The sequence below is a fragment of the Rhamphochromis longiceps genome, linkage group LG13 (genome assembly GCF_057381845.1).
Source record: "Rhamphochromis longiceps isolate RC_006_pf linkage group LG13, R_longiceps_female_GT1.1, whole genome shotgun sequence".
Lineage (NCBI taxonomy): Eukaryota > Metazoa > Chordata > Actinopteri > Cichliformes > Cichlidae > Rhamphochromis > Rhamphochromis longiceps.
In genome coordinates this window covers 38,672,225-38,685,369 of record NC_140569.1, presented here as the reverse complement: position 1 = coordinate 38,685,369, position 13,145 = coordinate 38,672,225, and the positions used below count along the sequence as shown (strand labels likewise).

Genomic DNA, 13,145 nt, shown 5'->3' with positions numbered 1-13,145 from the left:
ATCATTATTATATTTTCTTATTCATTCTATTGGTTAAAGGCTCCTGTAAGTGCAACACTGAGGGAACAGTTCACCCTGACCGATGTAGGGTTAAAGGGGACCCCGCTCTGGCGCCAGGCCTGCGGAGGGTGCCTGGTAGCCGGGCCTTAGCCCATGGCTCCCAGCTGGGTGCCGCCTGAAGAAGGGACATGGGACCACGATCCTGTAACCCCAGCACTTTTATATTTATCAACATGAACATATATATATGTGGAGAAAGAACCGACAGTCATGTCTTTCTCAGAGCTGTAGCAGAACACCATCAATGTGCAAACTCAAACTCGTAAAATTCTTACCGGTAAGTGATTTTGACTTTTTTGAACATTAACCCATTAAGTATGAGATGAACTAGGTCTGTGACAGAAGACTATTGTGGCTCTTTGAAGTTGAAGGCTGTGTTTAAAGGTTTCGACTGATATTTAATTACTTTTTCATGTGTAATTGTTGCCTGGCCTGAGTGTTCAGTTAGCTCTGTATATGATGGTAACAGGATCCAGACACAACAAACACAACGTAAGTGTGCACGTTCCACATGCAGTGAACCCAAGCACCTGCTTATATTCCTGCACCTGCTTTGATATAAAATGAAAATGGTAGAAAAACAGCGTGGGGGAATTCTTCTGTCAATAGATTAGCAGAACAGAGGTGTCTCTGTAGTCATACTTCTATTGACATCAATGAAAACACAAAGTGTATCTTTGTTGTTTTATTACTTTAATTTGGCAACTTGCTCGTTGCTCCTCCATCACGATTAAACAAAAGACAGAAAACCACTAATGGCTACATACATATCCAAACTGCATCAGTATGTCATTTTACAGTACATCTCCATACTCATAAGGTACATATTAATTTACAGATAATGAGCTAGAAGTCTACACACCGGCCCTTCCTCTCCCAATCTCCATAGCGAGTTGGCTCTGGACCCCGTGGGCCCCCCTTCTCCTTCGTCACAGGGTTCACATCATCAGGGAACTCTGAAAAAATAAGAGTAATTGAGATCTTCAGTGACAGTTTTCCTTTTCTCAGTTTACAATAAGGTGAGTTTCAGACCTTTTGAAACCTCTAGACCAGGGGTGTCAAACTCCAGTCCTCGAGGGCCAGCATCCTGCTTGTTTTTGAGATATCCCTGCCCTACCTGCTGTTGATCACCTGGATCAGGTGTGCTTTGCCAATAAGAAGCTAAAAGGGCAGGTTAGTTGGAAAACAAGCAGGACAGCGGCCCTCGAGGCCTGGAATTCGACACCTGTGCTGTAGACCAATTTGTAATGAAAATGCATATTAAATATAAAAATATACCTTGTCTAAATAAACACACTGTCCATTCAAATGAAAATGTTTTGTTAGGAGGACTAAGCACATAGTCTAAAAATGTTTCTTAATATGAAAGTTTGAATCCATTTCAACGACTTTGGCCGTTTCTGATTTAACTTCATGGTCATTCTGGAGATTACAGTTTGCACTTGTGAGCCATTTCTAAACTTAATCCCTATAACCACTTCCCAAAAACCAACATCCCAGATAGGGCCGCTCGATTATGGCAAAAATGATAATCACGATTATTTTCACTGAAATTGAGATCTCGATTATTTGACGATATTTATTTAACGATAACAATGTATTGAATAATGACTTTAAAGATTGTCAAAAAATAATATAAAATAGTGCAAATACTGATAACAGTGCAAATGTTTGCAATATAAGAAATAAATGTAAACATCTATGTTTAGTGAGCTTTGCAGTGTTGCTCTGTGGTGCAGCTACACTGTAGCAAAGTTTACACACTGTGTCTACTTGATCCACGTCTGACTGAACCCATAATGTTTCCACACCACTGAAGGTTTTTACCTCTTTTTAACCAACAGCAGTCACTCTCCTCTCCAAATAACTTCTGCTTAGCTTTCCGAGCTTCCCTCGGGTCCTCTTAATTGTTGTGACGCGTGTTCGAAATGCAGAGAGGTGCGCTCGATTTGCCACACGGAGCAGCGCGAGAGTAAAGCATGAGGGAGGGGCTAATAATCGGCTCAGTCATTTTTAATGATCGTTGAAAGCCCAGATCGTAATCGTGATTAAAATTCGATTAATTGAGCAGCCCTAATCCCAGATGTCGGACAGAACGTGGATGTGACTCCTGAGTTTGTGTGTTCCAGTAACAACATTTGAAAAGTGAGAAAAAACCATAGCATGCTCATAAAAACATTCATGTATAACTACCAATGTAGCATACTAGCTTTTAGAGCTTAAACACACTCCTGCAGCGCGTTCATGGACAGAGGCGGCTCAGTGTGCTGCTTATGGCTCACTTATTTAATCCAAAACAGTGGCAGTACAGATGAAAGTTTTACAGTCCCACTGCTGTTTAAACTCACTACCACCATCACCTTGAACTGGTCCCTCAGGGTTGGTGGGTTGGCTCCGACTTTCTGAATAGGAAGTACAAACTGAAGTTCCAGATTGAAACTCTGACTGGGAGCTCTGAAATTCTGATTTTATTTGGAGCAGGACACGATTCCAGCTGCCACAGGACGAAAGGTGAGGTACACCTTGGACAGGTCATCAGCCTGTTGCAGAGCTAACAGAGAGACTGACAACCATTCACACTCACATTTACAACTATAGGCAATTTAGAATGACCAGCTAACCCAACTCCACTAACTGCATGCTTTAAGACTGTTGGAGGAGAACCCAGTACAGTGCTAAACACTGTCCCACACACACGGCCAATTAGGCCACGCGGTCATCAACAGTTTTACTCTCCTGTTTTATCTTAATCTCTGTTCGTGTTTCGAAAAACAGAGACTGTAATAAAGAAACAGCACTTTCATTCTTCATCATCCCCACTCGCTGTCTGAGGAGGGTGCACAGTATCCTGCGGGACCAACATCACCCTGCGCGCCACCTTTTCCACCTGCTGCCCTCAGGGAGAAGGTACAGGTCTATACAGGCCAGAACATCCAGACTGGCCAACAGCCTGTATCCACAGGCTGTGAGGCTCCTGAACTCTCTGCCCCCCTCTCACGGACAATAACCATATCCAACTTCTTAATAGCAATGAACTGGTCTGCATTGGTGCATCATATCTTTATTCTCTTCCCCCTCCTGCCCCCCCCCCCCCTCTTTCTTAAATAGATAACTATCATATCTGATATCATATCTCACAGTACAATAATATTGAATGGGTTGCATTGTTGTATTTTGTCATGTTTCTCAGGTCTTTGTCTGAATTTCTACGAACATTATTGCTAAGGATTGTCTTATTGCATTGGAGTCACACTGGGTTAAATATGTACACTTGGGTTTTAAGGGGTATTTATTATTTTCTTCTTTTTTTGGGGTTGTATGGAAGCCCCAAACGCAATTTCATTGTTCTTGACAATGACAATAAATAAATAAATACTAAATACTAACAGTATTATTTACAGTTTGTTCGCTGATCACTTTGGTTGTCAACTTGTTCAGTGCAGTTTGTAACTGTTTGTTAACTAGATGCAGAAACGCTTTGTCTCTTTCTCACTTTCTAGTACATCTTTGCTCGTCTCTTCGAGGTTGTCAAACCGTCCTTTTGGGGTTTTGGCCTTCTTCAATGGCTCCTTGTCATTCACCGCTCTGCTGGCTGCCCGCAAACACCCTGAAGGAAGAGACACACTCAAGTATTAGGTTCCAGTTTATTCAATGGCGTCTTGTCTACTTTTGTTTTGTTGAAGATCTGTACCCTGGCCACTTCTTCTATGGAAGGGGCCTGACCTTCCATGATGGTTCCTGTTCTTGCTCTTCTTCTTTCTCAGGTTTCTGCTGCCTAAAATATTCACTATGCATACTATCAGTTGTACCTATCTTCCTGTATACTGGCGTTAACACTCACTAGTCCTCGGCCACCTTCCTTCCACTTAGCATACAGACTTAGGGTGCTGGGTTTGGGGTGAAATCCTCCATGCATGGTAAGGAAGTTCCTTGTCTTGATGTCAGTGGCTTCTGTTTCCTCCTTTGGCCAGTTTATTATCCCAGCAGGGCGTAGATGTTGATTGCCTGGATCTTGTTCTTCCCATTCAGCTTACTCTGCAGATATTTGGTGGTTGTGGCTTTCCTGGCGGCCTCTTCATGGTTTCCCTTTGCCAGGGGGATTTCCAGGTACATATTGCTATCCTCAGTAATGTTCCCCTTTGCCTTCAATTACTACCTTTGCTCTCTTTGTTACCACTCAATTACATTTCTCCAGTCCAAATGACATTCTGATGTCACCGCTGCAGATGTTAGCGGCATGGATCAGTGAGTCGATGTTTCCTTCACTCCTGCCCTGTAGTGCTGTTCGCCGCATCAACACTGAGTTGCTGCTGCTCTCAGGGTACTGTTTATCTTGTACAGTTCTAGGCACTCTAGAAGCCATGTGTGAGACATACACCTTCTTGTGGTCAATCCAGGCGGTGCACAGGTTGTTCAGTCTGGTCAGTCTCGTGTGGCTGCTCCATCTAACATTAGCTTATGTTTTGCTCCTCTAGTGTGCTTGACAATTCCCTTCAGTGCCCTGATCATGTATTGAAACATGTACTGTTCATCTTAGCACTTATGATGCCTGACAGGTGCTTCCCTATTGTATTGAGGCAGGTTATTGGTGGTAGTTGGATGGGACTGGTCCCTTCTGGGGATCCTTGGGAATCATTTAGCCATTCCAAGTCAATCTTGTCCATCAGCAGCTGGTTCATTTGTACTGCCAGGTGCTCGTGGAGTGCAGTTAGCTTCTTTGTTAGCCTGGTGCTGTCCAGAGACCCTTTCCTGGATATCTGCCACTGTGACGGTTACTGGATCCTGTTCACGGAGGCTGCTGTGGTTTGCTCTTAGTCACTGAACATTGTTGTTGTGTGTTGCACACATTAACACATATCTATGATCTTTCTCAGCTGCTTCTGGACCCACTTAAATGTCAAGAAGTGTGAGTTTTCTCCCTTACAGAATGCAACATATCCCGTCTGTAACTTTCCTCTGTCAGTGCGCCCCAGGGTGGCTGTGGCTACAATGTAGCTGCCATCACCAGTGTGTGAATGTGTGGATGACTGGATGTGTAAAGCGCTTTGGGGTCCTTAGGGACGAGTAAAGCGCTATATAAATACAGGCCATTTACCATCTTTCCAATCAAGAAGAAACATTTATCCACTATTTAGAATACGGACTCTTCTGTTCATTAATTATGTACAGGACCTCCTCCTGGCTCTGTTCTTTTGTTCTGCGGGTAGATGTATTAAATAAAGCATTTAAAGAACAACAACAAGTTGCAAATATAGTTCATTTTCGAGGTTCCGTTTTCTCTTACTGAAGCGAACAAACTGACCTGTGAAAAGCGGCTCCACAGCTGGACTCTTCCAGAACAGCTGTCTGGAACACACGCGCAGAAGAGACATCTCTGAAAAACAGAAACCAGCAGTTGTTTTCTATGTACTCCGCCTGCACTTATACAATGACGTTACTGTTTGTCGACTAACATTTACGCAATTTTCATCATCATCTAGCGACGAAAAGTGATCGGCGAGCCAGTGCAGTGCTGCATGCAGCCAGCAGGGGGAGATAAAGGCTAAATATCCGTTTTGATATTGACTCGTCGGTTTAATTATTTAATTAAAATACAGCTTCACATGTAGAAAATAAGGTTGTGCAATTCATCCAATTTTAATCTAGTTCGCAGTTTTAATTTTCAGTTAAATTAATGAGATCAAGCAGTACAAAAATGCGCGCTTTGCCAACAGAATGCAAAGGAAAGCAGAGCAGCCGCTCCCTGAATCAGCGCTCAGCGCTGCCTGCGTGTGCAAATCACAGCTCACTGGTCTGGACGGAAAACACGGGGTCACTACACAGCTGCGTCCCATCTACGTCAAACAGTTTTTCCAAATTTGTCCGATAAACCCACCGAGGATGGAAGGCTTAGGAGAATGTTCACAGTACAAGACAAGATACACGATCTCCTGCAACACCTGAACTGTACACGTGATCTCACAGCTGTGGAGGACTTTTCTGTTTTATTTACATCACACAGGTACTATGAATGGAGTGTTATTTTTACGTGCAACAAAAGTATTTTTTCCCATTAAACTGAAATAATCATGACAAATAGTCCCGATCTAAACAGTGATAAAAGAAAAATTAAATATACAAATACAAAACAACAGCAATAATAATAATAATGACAACAATAATAAACATATGCATGCCATATTTTTTCTTTTTATCATGTGCACCTCCGCATTTACCAGTGAGTTAAATTGATGAGTTTTCATGTTATTCTACTTTATATTTCCAGTGCACCAAATTTTAGATGGAATAACCTTTGCTGTCAAATTAACGTGGCAGCAAAAGTTATTAGAATAAAAACTTTACACAGTGAATCATAAACAACCAGCCAATAAAATAATGCCACCTAAGAGGTTAAATGAATGGCAGTCATCATCCCTTCAAAATTAACATTTTCATACAATACCCCGCACCACCACACACACACACACACACACACACACACACACACACACACACACACACACACACACGCACGCACGCACGCACGCACGCGCACACACACACACACACACACACACACACACACACACACACACACTATGGCCCTAGTATTGGTATATATTGAAAATATAAAATTTCAGACACGACTTGCAATTAAAATACTTGAACTTTATTTCAAGCAGCAGCTGTAAAATAATTCTTTGACATTAAAGCATGCAGAATGATAATGTAATGATATAACATTATTATTAACAGTCACTTAAAATGCAGTTTCGTTTTGGAACTTAGCCCTCTAACTGTTGTACAGCACTGTGCGCCTGGAGTGTTCAGCTGCCCAGATGAAGAACGAGAAACTCCCTCTGCTCTTGTACTGCCAGTTGACAGTGGAGTCAGCTGTTTTCACAGGACAAAAAAGTGTTGGGCACCTGAATCAAGTGAGAGAAAGCAAAACCACACACCCAGTATATACAGTCCAGTCTCATATGAGTCCAGTTCACAGAGACACTGGCCACAGCATCAGCTTACAGTTTTTTACAGACGCTAGGACACATTTCTCAATACTTAGGTCACTTTTGCAAAACTCCTCACACAGTGAGCACAACAGAAGTCTATGTGGGCTAAACTGAGGACCAGTTATCATTGTTTTGGCACAAAATGCATTCAATGACTACATCTCTCAAATTTAATGAATCATCTTCTCACTCAGACACAACAACTGCCAAAAATCTTTGTACGTACAGGACATTTTGCATGTGCTTACATACTGTTTTCAAAACTGTTAAACTTATGGCCAAAACAATAACACAATGCAAAACTTGAAAAGACAGCAAAATTCAACAACAATATTTTATTGAAACATATTTTAAATCTAAAAATGCAGTTTAACCAGCCACAGCTGATTCTCATTGTAGATGAACATCTGCACAGGTGTTACTCCTTCAATTGTTCAACTCCTTCAATTCTGGCAGCCAGAAGATTCTTTCCTAGGTGTGTTGCCCTAGATGACATGATGTGATGTGGATGAGAACCTGTGGCCAAATGGAGGAGACCGAGTAGATTAGCATTACTATTGTATGTGTATCAGTGGATGGTGTGTATACAAATTCTTGTATTTTGGGATTACTTAGTGCAAAAAAATAAAAATACAGAAACAAATATTAACGAATTCTGCATGATGTCTGATTCATTCCAGTAACATATATTGAAATTATAAACAGAGATGTGTCCTTGTTTTACACAAGAAAACACTGTGTAATGCTACATGTTGTTAGTGTTTTTTAGGTCATTGTTTTGTGGGTGACAAAGTGTGTTTGTCGGCTGTCAACCTTTGCTAGTGTTCTGGAAGAATGAGTTTATTTGAGACCTGAATGAAGTGTTTTGGTAGTTGTAGTGCATTTTGAATGTGAAATGAACTGCTTTGCCAAGCTGACGGTCAGTTAGGAGGATTGTGTGAAGAGTTTTGCAAAAGTGACCTAAGTATTGGGACATGTGTCCTAGCGGCTGTAAAAAACTGTAAATAGGACAGCTGATATTGGGACCTTATAAACAACCGACTATGTAAAGGCCCTCCTACCCTCTCCTACTAGAGCTTTTTAAAATTGCTCATCTCCACAGGATTCAACTGTTGCAAAGAATCACTTCAGAGTGTATGATGCAGCGGGCCGTGCAACACCATTATTTTTTTATTATTTTTTAAGTATGTCAATGACATCACTGGAAGCAAACCAGGCTGCAGCATGCGCACGCACGCACGCACACACACAGACACACACACGCACTCAATTAATTGCTCGTTAACTGAAGGTGCCAGAAAGCCGTTGCCCACTTTAACCCCTGATAATGACTTTTGTTCAGAAGTACTAAAACTGGTCAGGAGATAATCTTGATTTATATGTAGGTTACTCTAAAGCAGGGGTGTCAAACTCAAATACACAGTGGGCCAAAATTCAAAACTGGAACAAAGTCGCGGGCTAACGTTAATATTTACTGAAAAAAAAATCTTCCTCCAGATTTAAGAATGAATCTCTTCTTATGGACTCAAACACGTTTTTCTGAAAAACTGAATATGGAACAAGCAAAGCTTAATACTAAACAATATATATATTAGCTGTATAATACCAGAAGGCCAGCTCTAATAATAATTTGGTATGGCTTTGCGGGCCAAATGTAATTAGGCTGCGGGCCAAATTTGGCCCGCGGGCCAGAGTTTGACACCTATGCTCTAAAGCCACACTTCCACTGTCTGGTACTGCTCAGCTCACTTTGATCTAGGCACATTTCTCTGTGTTGTTCTCCATTTAAGACAGAGCTCACTCAGAGGACTCTAGGGTGAGCTCGGAGGCAACACATGAAGCTCACATCATCATTATCTTACTCAGGGCATTTATTCTGGCCTGACCAGCAGGACGTTTTGCTGTGATCCTGGATGTGCAGTGGATTCTTTCGCTGCCTTGTTGTCTTTCTTAAACATAAGATTGGGATGTGTTTATTAATGTATACGTATCACAGCCCCAACATTTTGATTTAATCTGATTTCAGGCTGTTGCAGGGATGTGTGTGTGTGTTGGGGGAAAGGAATTCCAGGAAGCTCCAGTGTGGATCAGCTTCAGCGGCTCAGCACTGATGTTTCTGAGTGGATGATGAAATTCTCCTTCAGCCTTTCAGAAACCAGTCCTGGCAAATGTCACATCACACATGTATACACGCACAAACCTGCTCCTGCAGTCTGTTGGCATCAGTGAAAAAAAGCAGAAAATATCCACATTTATGTTTTTGTTTATACACGAATGTATGAGAAGAACTACATCTGTCTGACAAAAAAATAAGCAAAACAAAATTCAAACGCCTGATTTGCATCTGGAAGTGCTGTGAGAAGTGACTGACAATCAGTGAGATACTTTAACGATAGCCTGCGAAGAGAATTCGATCTACTTAAATTACAGAACATAACACAATCATAGTATTTGAAGAAATTCATTATTTTTTCACTTCAGCCATTAGCGTGTCACACGGGGAAAACTACGGCATACGTGTACACACACACACACACACACACACACACACACACACACACACACACACACACACACACACACAGTGGGCAAAAAATGAACACACGGCAGCTTTGTGTCATTGTTTTTTGGTGTCAGGTCTAAGATCCTTTGCTTTACAGTGGTGAAAATACAGTCTGTAAAAGCCTTTTACAAAAATAAGAGAAAAGAAAATGTAATATGAGCTAAACTGTGGTGAAAAGTATGTTTTTTGTTAAACGTACTTGTAAAGTGCCATGGTATTTGTTCCCCCATTAATCGGATGATTTTGGACCATATATAGCCGAGCTGCAGTAAGACGGGGTGAAACACACAGGTTTACTCTTCTCACTCTCGCTGTTATTCATCTCAGGTGATAAAATAAGTGCTCTTTTATGCTGCTGTAAGCCAAAATTCATTTCATGTGCATGACATAGTGTAGGATAATATGGAACACAAAAAGGTGAAAACTTGTGTCCAGCAACACAAGTCAACAGATGAAAAGTGGCAGTTACATCACAAACTGCTGTGAGGGGCTGGATAGACACTGATTGCAGAAGCATATTCTTTTTGTAAGAGACCCCATATGAAAATACGTTATTTAGCCATTAATCATTTAGTCTCTTTTAGGAAATTACAGTAGCTACAACAACTCTTCGATGCCACTCTGTAACACTGTCCATCAGTACTCCTCCAAATTATTCCCGAAGATTAAACCTTGGTGTCTGCAGAGCTGGATTCACTCCAGACCACTGAAGGATCCACCTCAGACTGTGATCCCCATTAAGAGCGAGTAGTGCTGGGGGACTCTGTCTGATGGCGCTTCAATGTCTGTCTGACAGTAGATGGGTGACAACAAGAACAGGGACATGACCTTGCATGTAGGCTTTAGCCAGCTTCTCTGCTATTAAGCAGTCTCTCGGACACCCTGCTGGATGGTTTGTGCTGATTCTACTCGCAGGCAGTTACGCTGCTTATCTTTGCGGTATTCTCGTTCCATGGCTGCAGGCTCTGCAGGGCAAATAGAGAGCTGTTCTGTAGGCACAGCGGGTCTGGGGTCACGGGTTGGTTGATCGTCTTCTGGAAGGCCTCCTGCTGCAGCTGCATGAGGATCCGATTGGCCTGCTGCCGCTCAGCCTCCCGCTCTTCCGCCGTTTGCCGCCTGTATCAACAACAGAGTGACATGAAATCGAGCACAGATTCAGCACAGTGTACAAACACGAGCTGTGACACTCCGGGGGATCAGAATCAGGCTACATCGGTTTGTTTTGGGAGAGACACAGAGAATTTGGAGAGTTATGCTGTATGTTTTCATGTAGCTCAACTGTCTAACTAAAATAGGCTAATGCAAACAGTTTCTTTCAAATATCAGTGATGTTTGATCTTTAATAGTTATTATTATGAAAATGTTTTCTGTTGCTGAATTTGCTCTTAAAAATGTAGAAATGGGAAAGTAGTATTAAAAGCCTTTCCTGAGCTTTTCTGTGACACAGAAAATTATTATTTCCAGGACAAAAAAAGAGATTTCTACAGACAGAGAAATGTTCAACAATATTACCACATTTTAATAGTCACAGAGCCAGAAATCTTCACAGAGCGCCTGTTTCAGTGTCTCCAAGTTGAGCTATATACATGCCAGTAGCTATTAGTAGGCTCATTTCATTTGAATTCATTTGTCCAATGGCCTTGTTAAATTGGGAGGAAGTTTTCTGCCTTCAGGCACTTCACCACAATCCTGCAATGAAATTAAGCTACACAGCCTCTACCTCTATGAGGATTTACGGTAAATGTGCAAATAAGAACACAACAAGATAACGTCACAAAAGGGAAACTCATGGTGGAGTATTTGGATCCAAGGAGACCTTTAAAAAACACAGATGGTTTTCCTGACACCCCCTAGGAACCAAATAGACACGCAGTCTTTGATAAAGAATGTCTGTTCAGCGCATGTTCGGTAGATTTTGTACCAACGCGTATACACTGGTAACTTCACCTCCACTTGGTGCGTCTGTTTTGGAACCAGGTTTTGACTTGTGCGTCGGTCATCTTCAGTGCTTTGGCCAGCGCAGCACGTTCAGCCGACGCCAGGTACTTCTGCCGGTGAAAGCGTTTCTCCAGCTCACAGATCTGCAAGCGGGTGAAGGACGTCCGGGGCTTTTTCTTCTTCGGCGGTGTCCGGTTCTGATAAGGGTGACCTACACGACGTGTTACAGTGAGGGGTGAGAGGGACACTAAACAGGAGAGAAGGGCAGAAGGACGAGAAAGGAAAGGACAGGATGAGACAGGACAGGGAAGCAGGATATGCAGAGCAAAAAGAAACCGAGAGCGCACCAGCAGCGTAGCAGGAGAAAAGCAGCTCCGTAAAAATAAATAAAACTATTACATATATCACACGTATCAATAGTTTCCTTTAATATAATGCAGAAATCATTTTTTAAATTATGTATATATATTTTAATTCAGGGATTGAAAAACCATGGGCAAACCACCACATTGCCTTACGGCAAATCAGCCACACATTTAGTTATAAACAAAATTATATTTTCAAAATTTAAAATCAATATTTTTATATTAGAAACACGGTGCAGTTACTAAACACTAAAATTCCGGAGCGGCTCCACAAACACAGAGAGGCAGCCACAGGTTTTCACGCGTATTCTGTCTGTGTACAAATTACTGCTGAGAATAACGGATTCTTCTCTTCCCCCCGTTTTATTGTAAGTGGACATTTGCTTTTAATTAAAAAGTACCGAGTTTAAACTAACGTTTAGTATTGCTATTTTATCCTCTCTTCCACACACACTCATATTATTCTTTTTTTATTTTAAACAATGAATAATCGGGCTACAAAATGAAGAGAGGCCGCAAAACAGTCTGCCAGGTACATTTACATTTTCATCATAGGAAGGACCAATAAATACTACTTCTAGCAATTCTAATAATAATAAGTGGATACCTGTGAATCTGTCTTTAGTGTAGCGTCGATTGCTCTCCATCCATGGGAACGTGAGCGCTGTCAGGTTGTTGATGGTCCCGCTCATCGCAGGCATGGAAGAGTTCCCGGCGCTCAGAGGCCGGTGAGCGGGGACACGGATGACCCCGGCGGAGTTGACGTTAGCACCGTTCATATTCACGCCCATACTCATTTGATAAGCACCGCCGAGGGAAGACATCCCGCACGCGCTGCCGGTGCCGTTATATCCGCTGCTGTTGCACGTGAAACCTCCGTTCACGCCGCCGCTCGCGCCGCTGTTGTAGGCCAGGTGTCCGTAGTCCGGCTCGTGCATCCTCGTGCCCAACATGCAGCTTTGCTCCACGTTGCTGAGGATCTGATCGATGCCAAAACTGATGGACTCCACTTGCGCGTGCTGCTGCAGGTGCGCCCCCAGTATCCCTATGTGATCCATGGCTTCCACGAGCCGCCGCGAGCCCCCGCTCCTGCGCGAGGAATTTAGGCTGCTTCACGCGCCACTTCCTGAACTCTAATGTATGTGCTCACGCGAGCTCCGGCAGTTCTAGTGCATGCGTCTTTCTGTGTGCGTTTGCAGGAGAACCCCAACACCCCCACATCCCATA

At 42.5% G+C, this 13,145-nt stretch overlaps 2 protein-coding genes and 1 long non-coding RNA gene across 4 annotated transcripts in view; 1 reads left to right on the top strand and 2 right to left on the bottom strand.

The window, feature by feature from the left end:
* Window positions 1–13,145, top strand: part of LOC146656459 (uncharacterized) — a 132,050-nt gene that overhangs the window by 3,652 nt on the left and 115,253 nt on the right. The window lies entirely within an intron of this gene.
* Window positions 737–5,521, bottom strand: sdhaf4 (succinate dehydrogenase complex assembly factor 4). Its single transcript, XM_085427188.1, has 3 exons — window positions 5,363–5,521; window positions 3,554–3,667; window positions 737–1,016 (listed from the first exon to the last, which is right to left on the bottom strand). Exons 1-3 carry the CDS (start codon window positions 5,430–5,432, stop codon window positions 907–909), a joined length of 294 nt encoding a protein of 97 aa, XP_085283314.1. The 5' UTR covers window positions 5,433–5,521; the 3' UTR covers window positions 737–906.
* tlx1 (T cell leukemia homeobox 1) lies at window positions 6,728–13,095 on the bottom strand. Of its 2 annotated transcripts, none has more exons than XM_085427180.1 (3): window positions 12,526–13,095; window positions 11,563–11,800; window positions 6,728–10,731 (listed from the first exon to the last, which is right to left on the bottom strand). In XM_085427180.1, exons 1-3 carry the CDS (start codon window positions 12,974–12,976, stop codon window positions 10,521–10,523), a joined length of 900 nt encoding a protein of 299 aa, XP_085283306.1. In that variant the 5' UTR covers window positions 12,977–13,095; the 3' UTR covers window positions 6,728–10,520. The 2 variants fall into 2 exon arrangements, with proteins under 2 accessions (XP_085283306.1, XP_085283307.1); XM_085427181.1 differs by having other exon boundaries at window positions 11,563–11,764.

What these genes read in the sequence shown, in the direction of transcription:
- sdhaf4 (XM_085427188.1), bottom strand. Translation starts at nt 5,432, where the DNA reads ATGTCTCTTCTGCGCGTGTGTTCCAGACAGCTGTTCTGGAAGAGTCCA. An exon ending in TGTGGAGCCGCTTTTCACAG is followed by an intron (nt 3,668 to 5,362) that starts GTCAGTTTGTTC and finishes CTCTTCCTTCAG; the next exon opens with GGTGTTTGCGGGCAGCCAGC. An exon ending in GAGCAAAGATGTACTAGAAA is followed by an intron (nt 1,017 to 3,553) that starts GTGAGAAAGAGA and finishes TTATTTTTTCAG; the next exon opens with AGTTCCCTGATGATGTGAAC.
- tlx1 (XM_085427180.1), bottom strand. Translation starts at nt 12,976, where the DNA reads ATGGATCACATAGGGATACTGGGGGCGCACCTGCAGCAGCACGCGCAA. An exon ending in CACTAAAGACAGATTCACAG is followed by an intron (nt 11,801 to 12,525) that starts GTATCCACTTAT and finishes TCTCCTGTTTAG; the next exon opens with TGTCCCTCTCACCCCTCACT. An exon ending in AACAGACGCACCAAGTGGAG is followed by an intron (nt 10,732 to 11,562) that starts GTGAAGTTACCA and finishes TTGTTGATACAG; the next exon opens with GCGGCAAACGGCGGAAGAGC.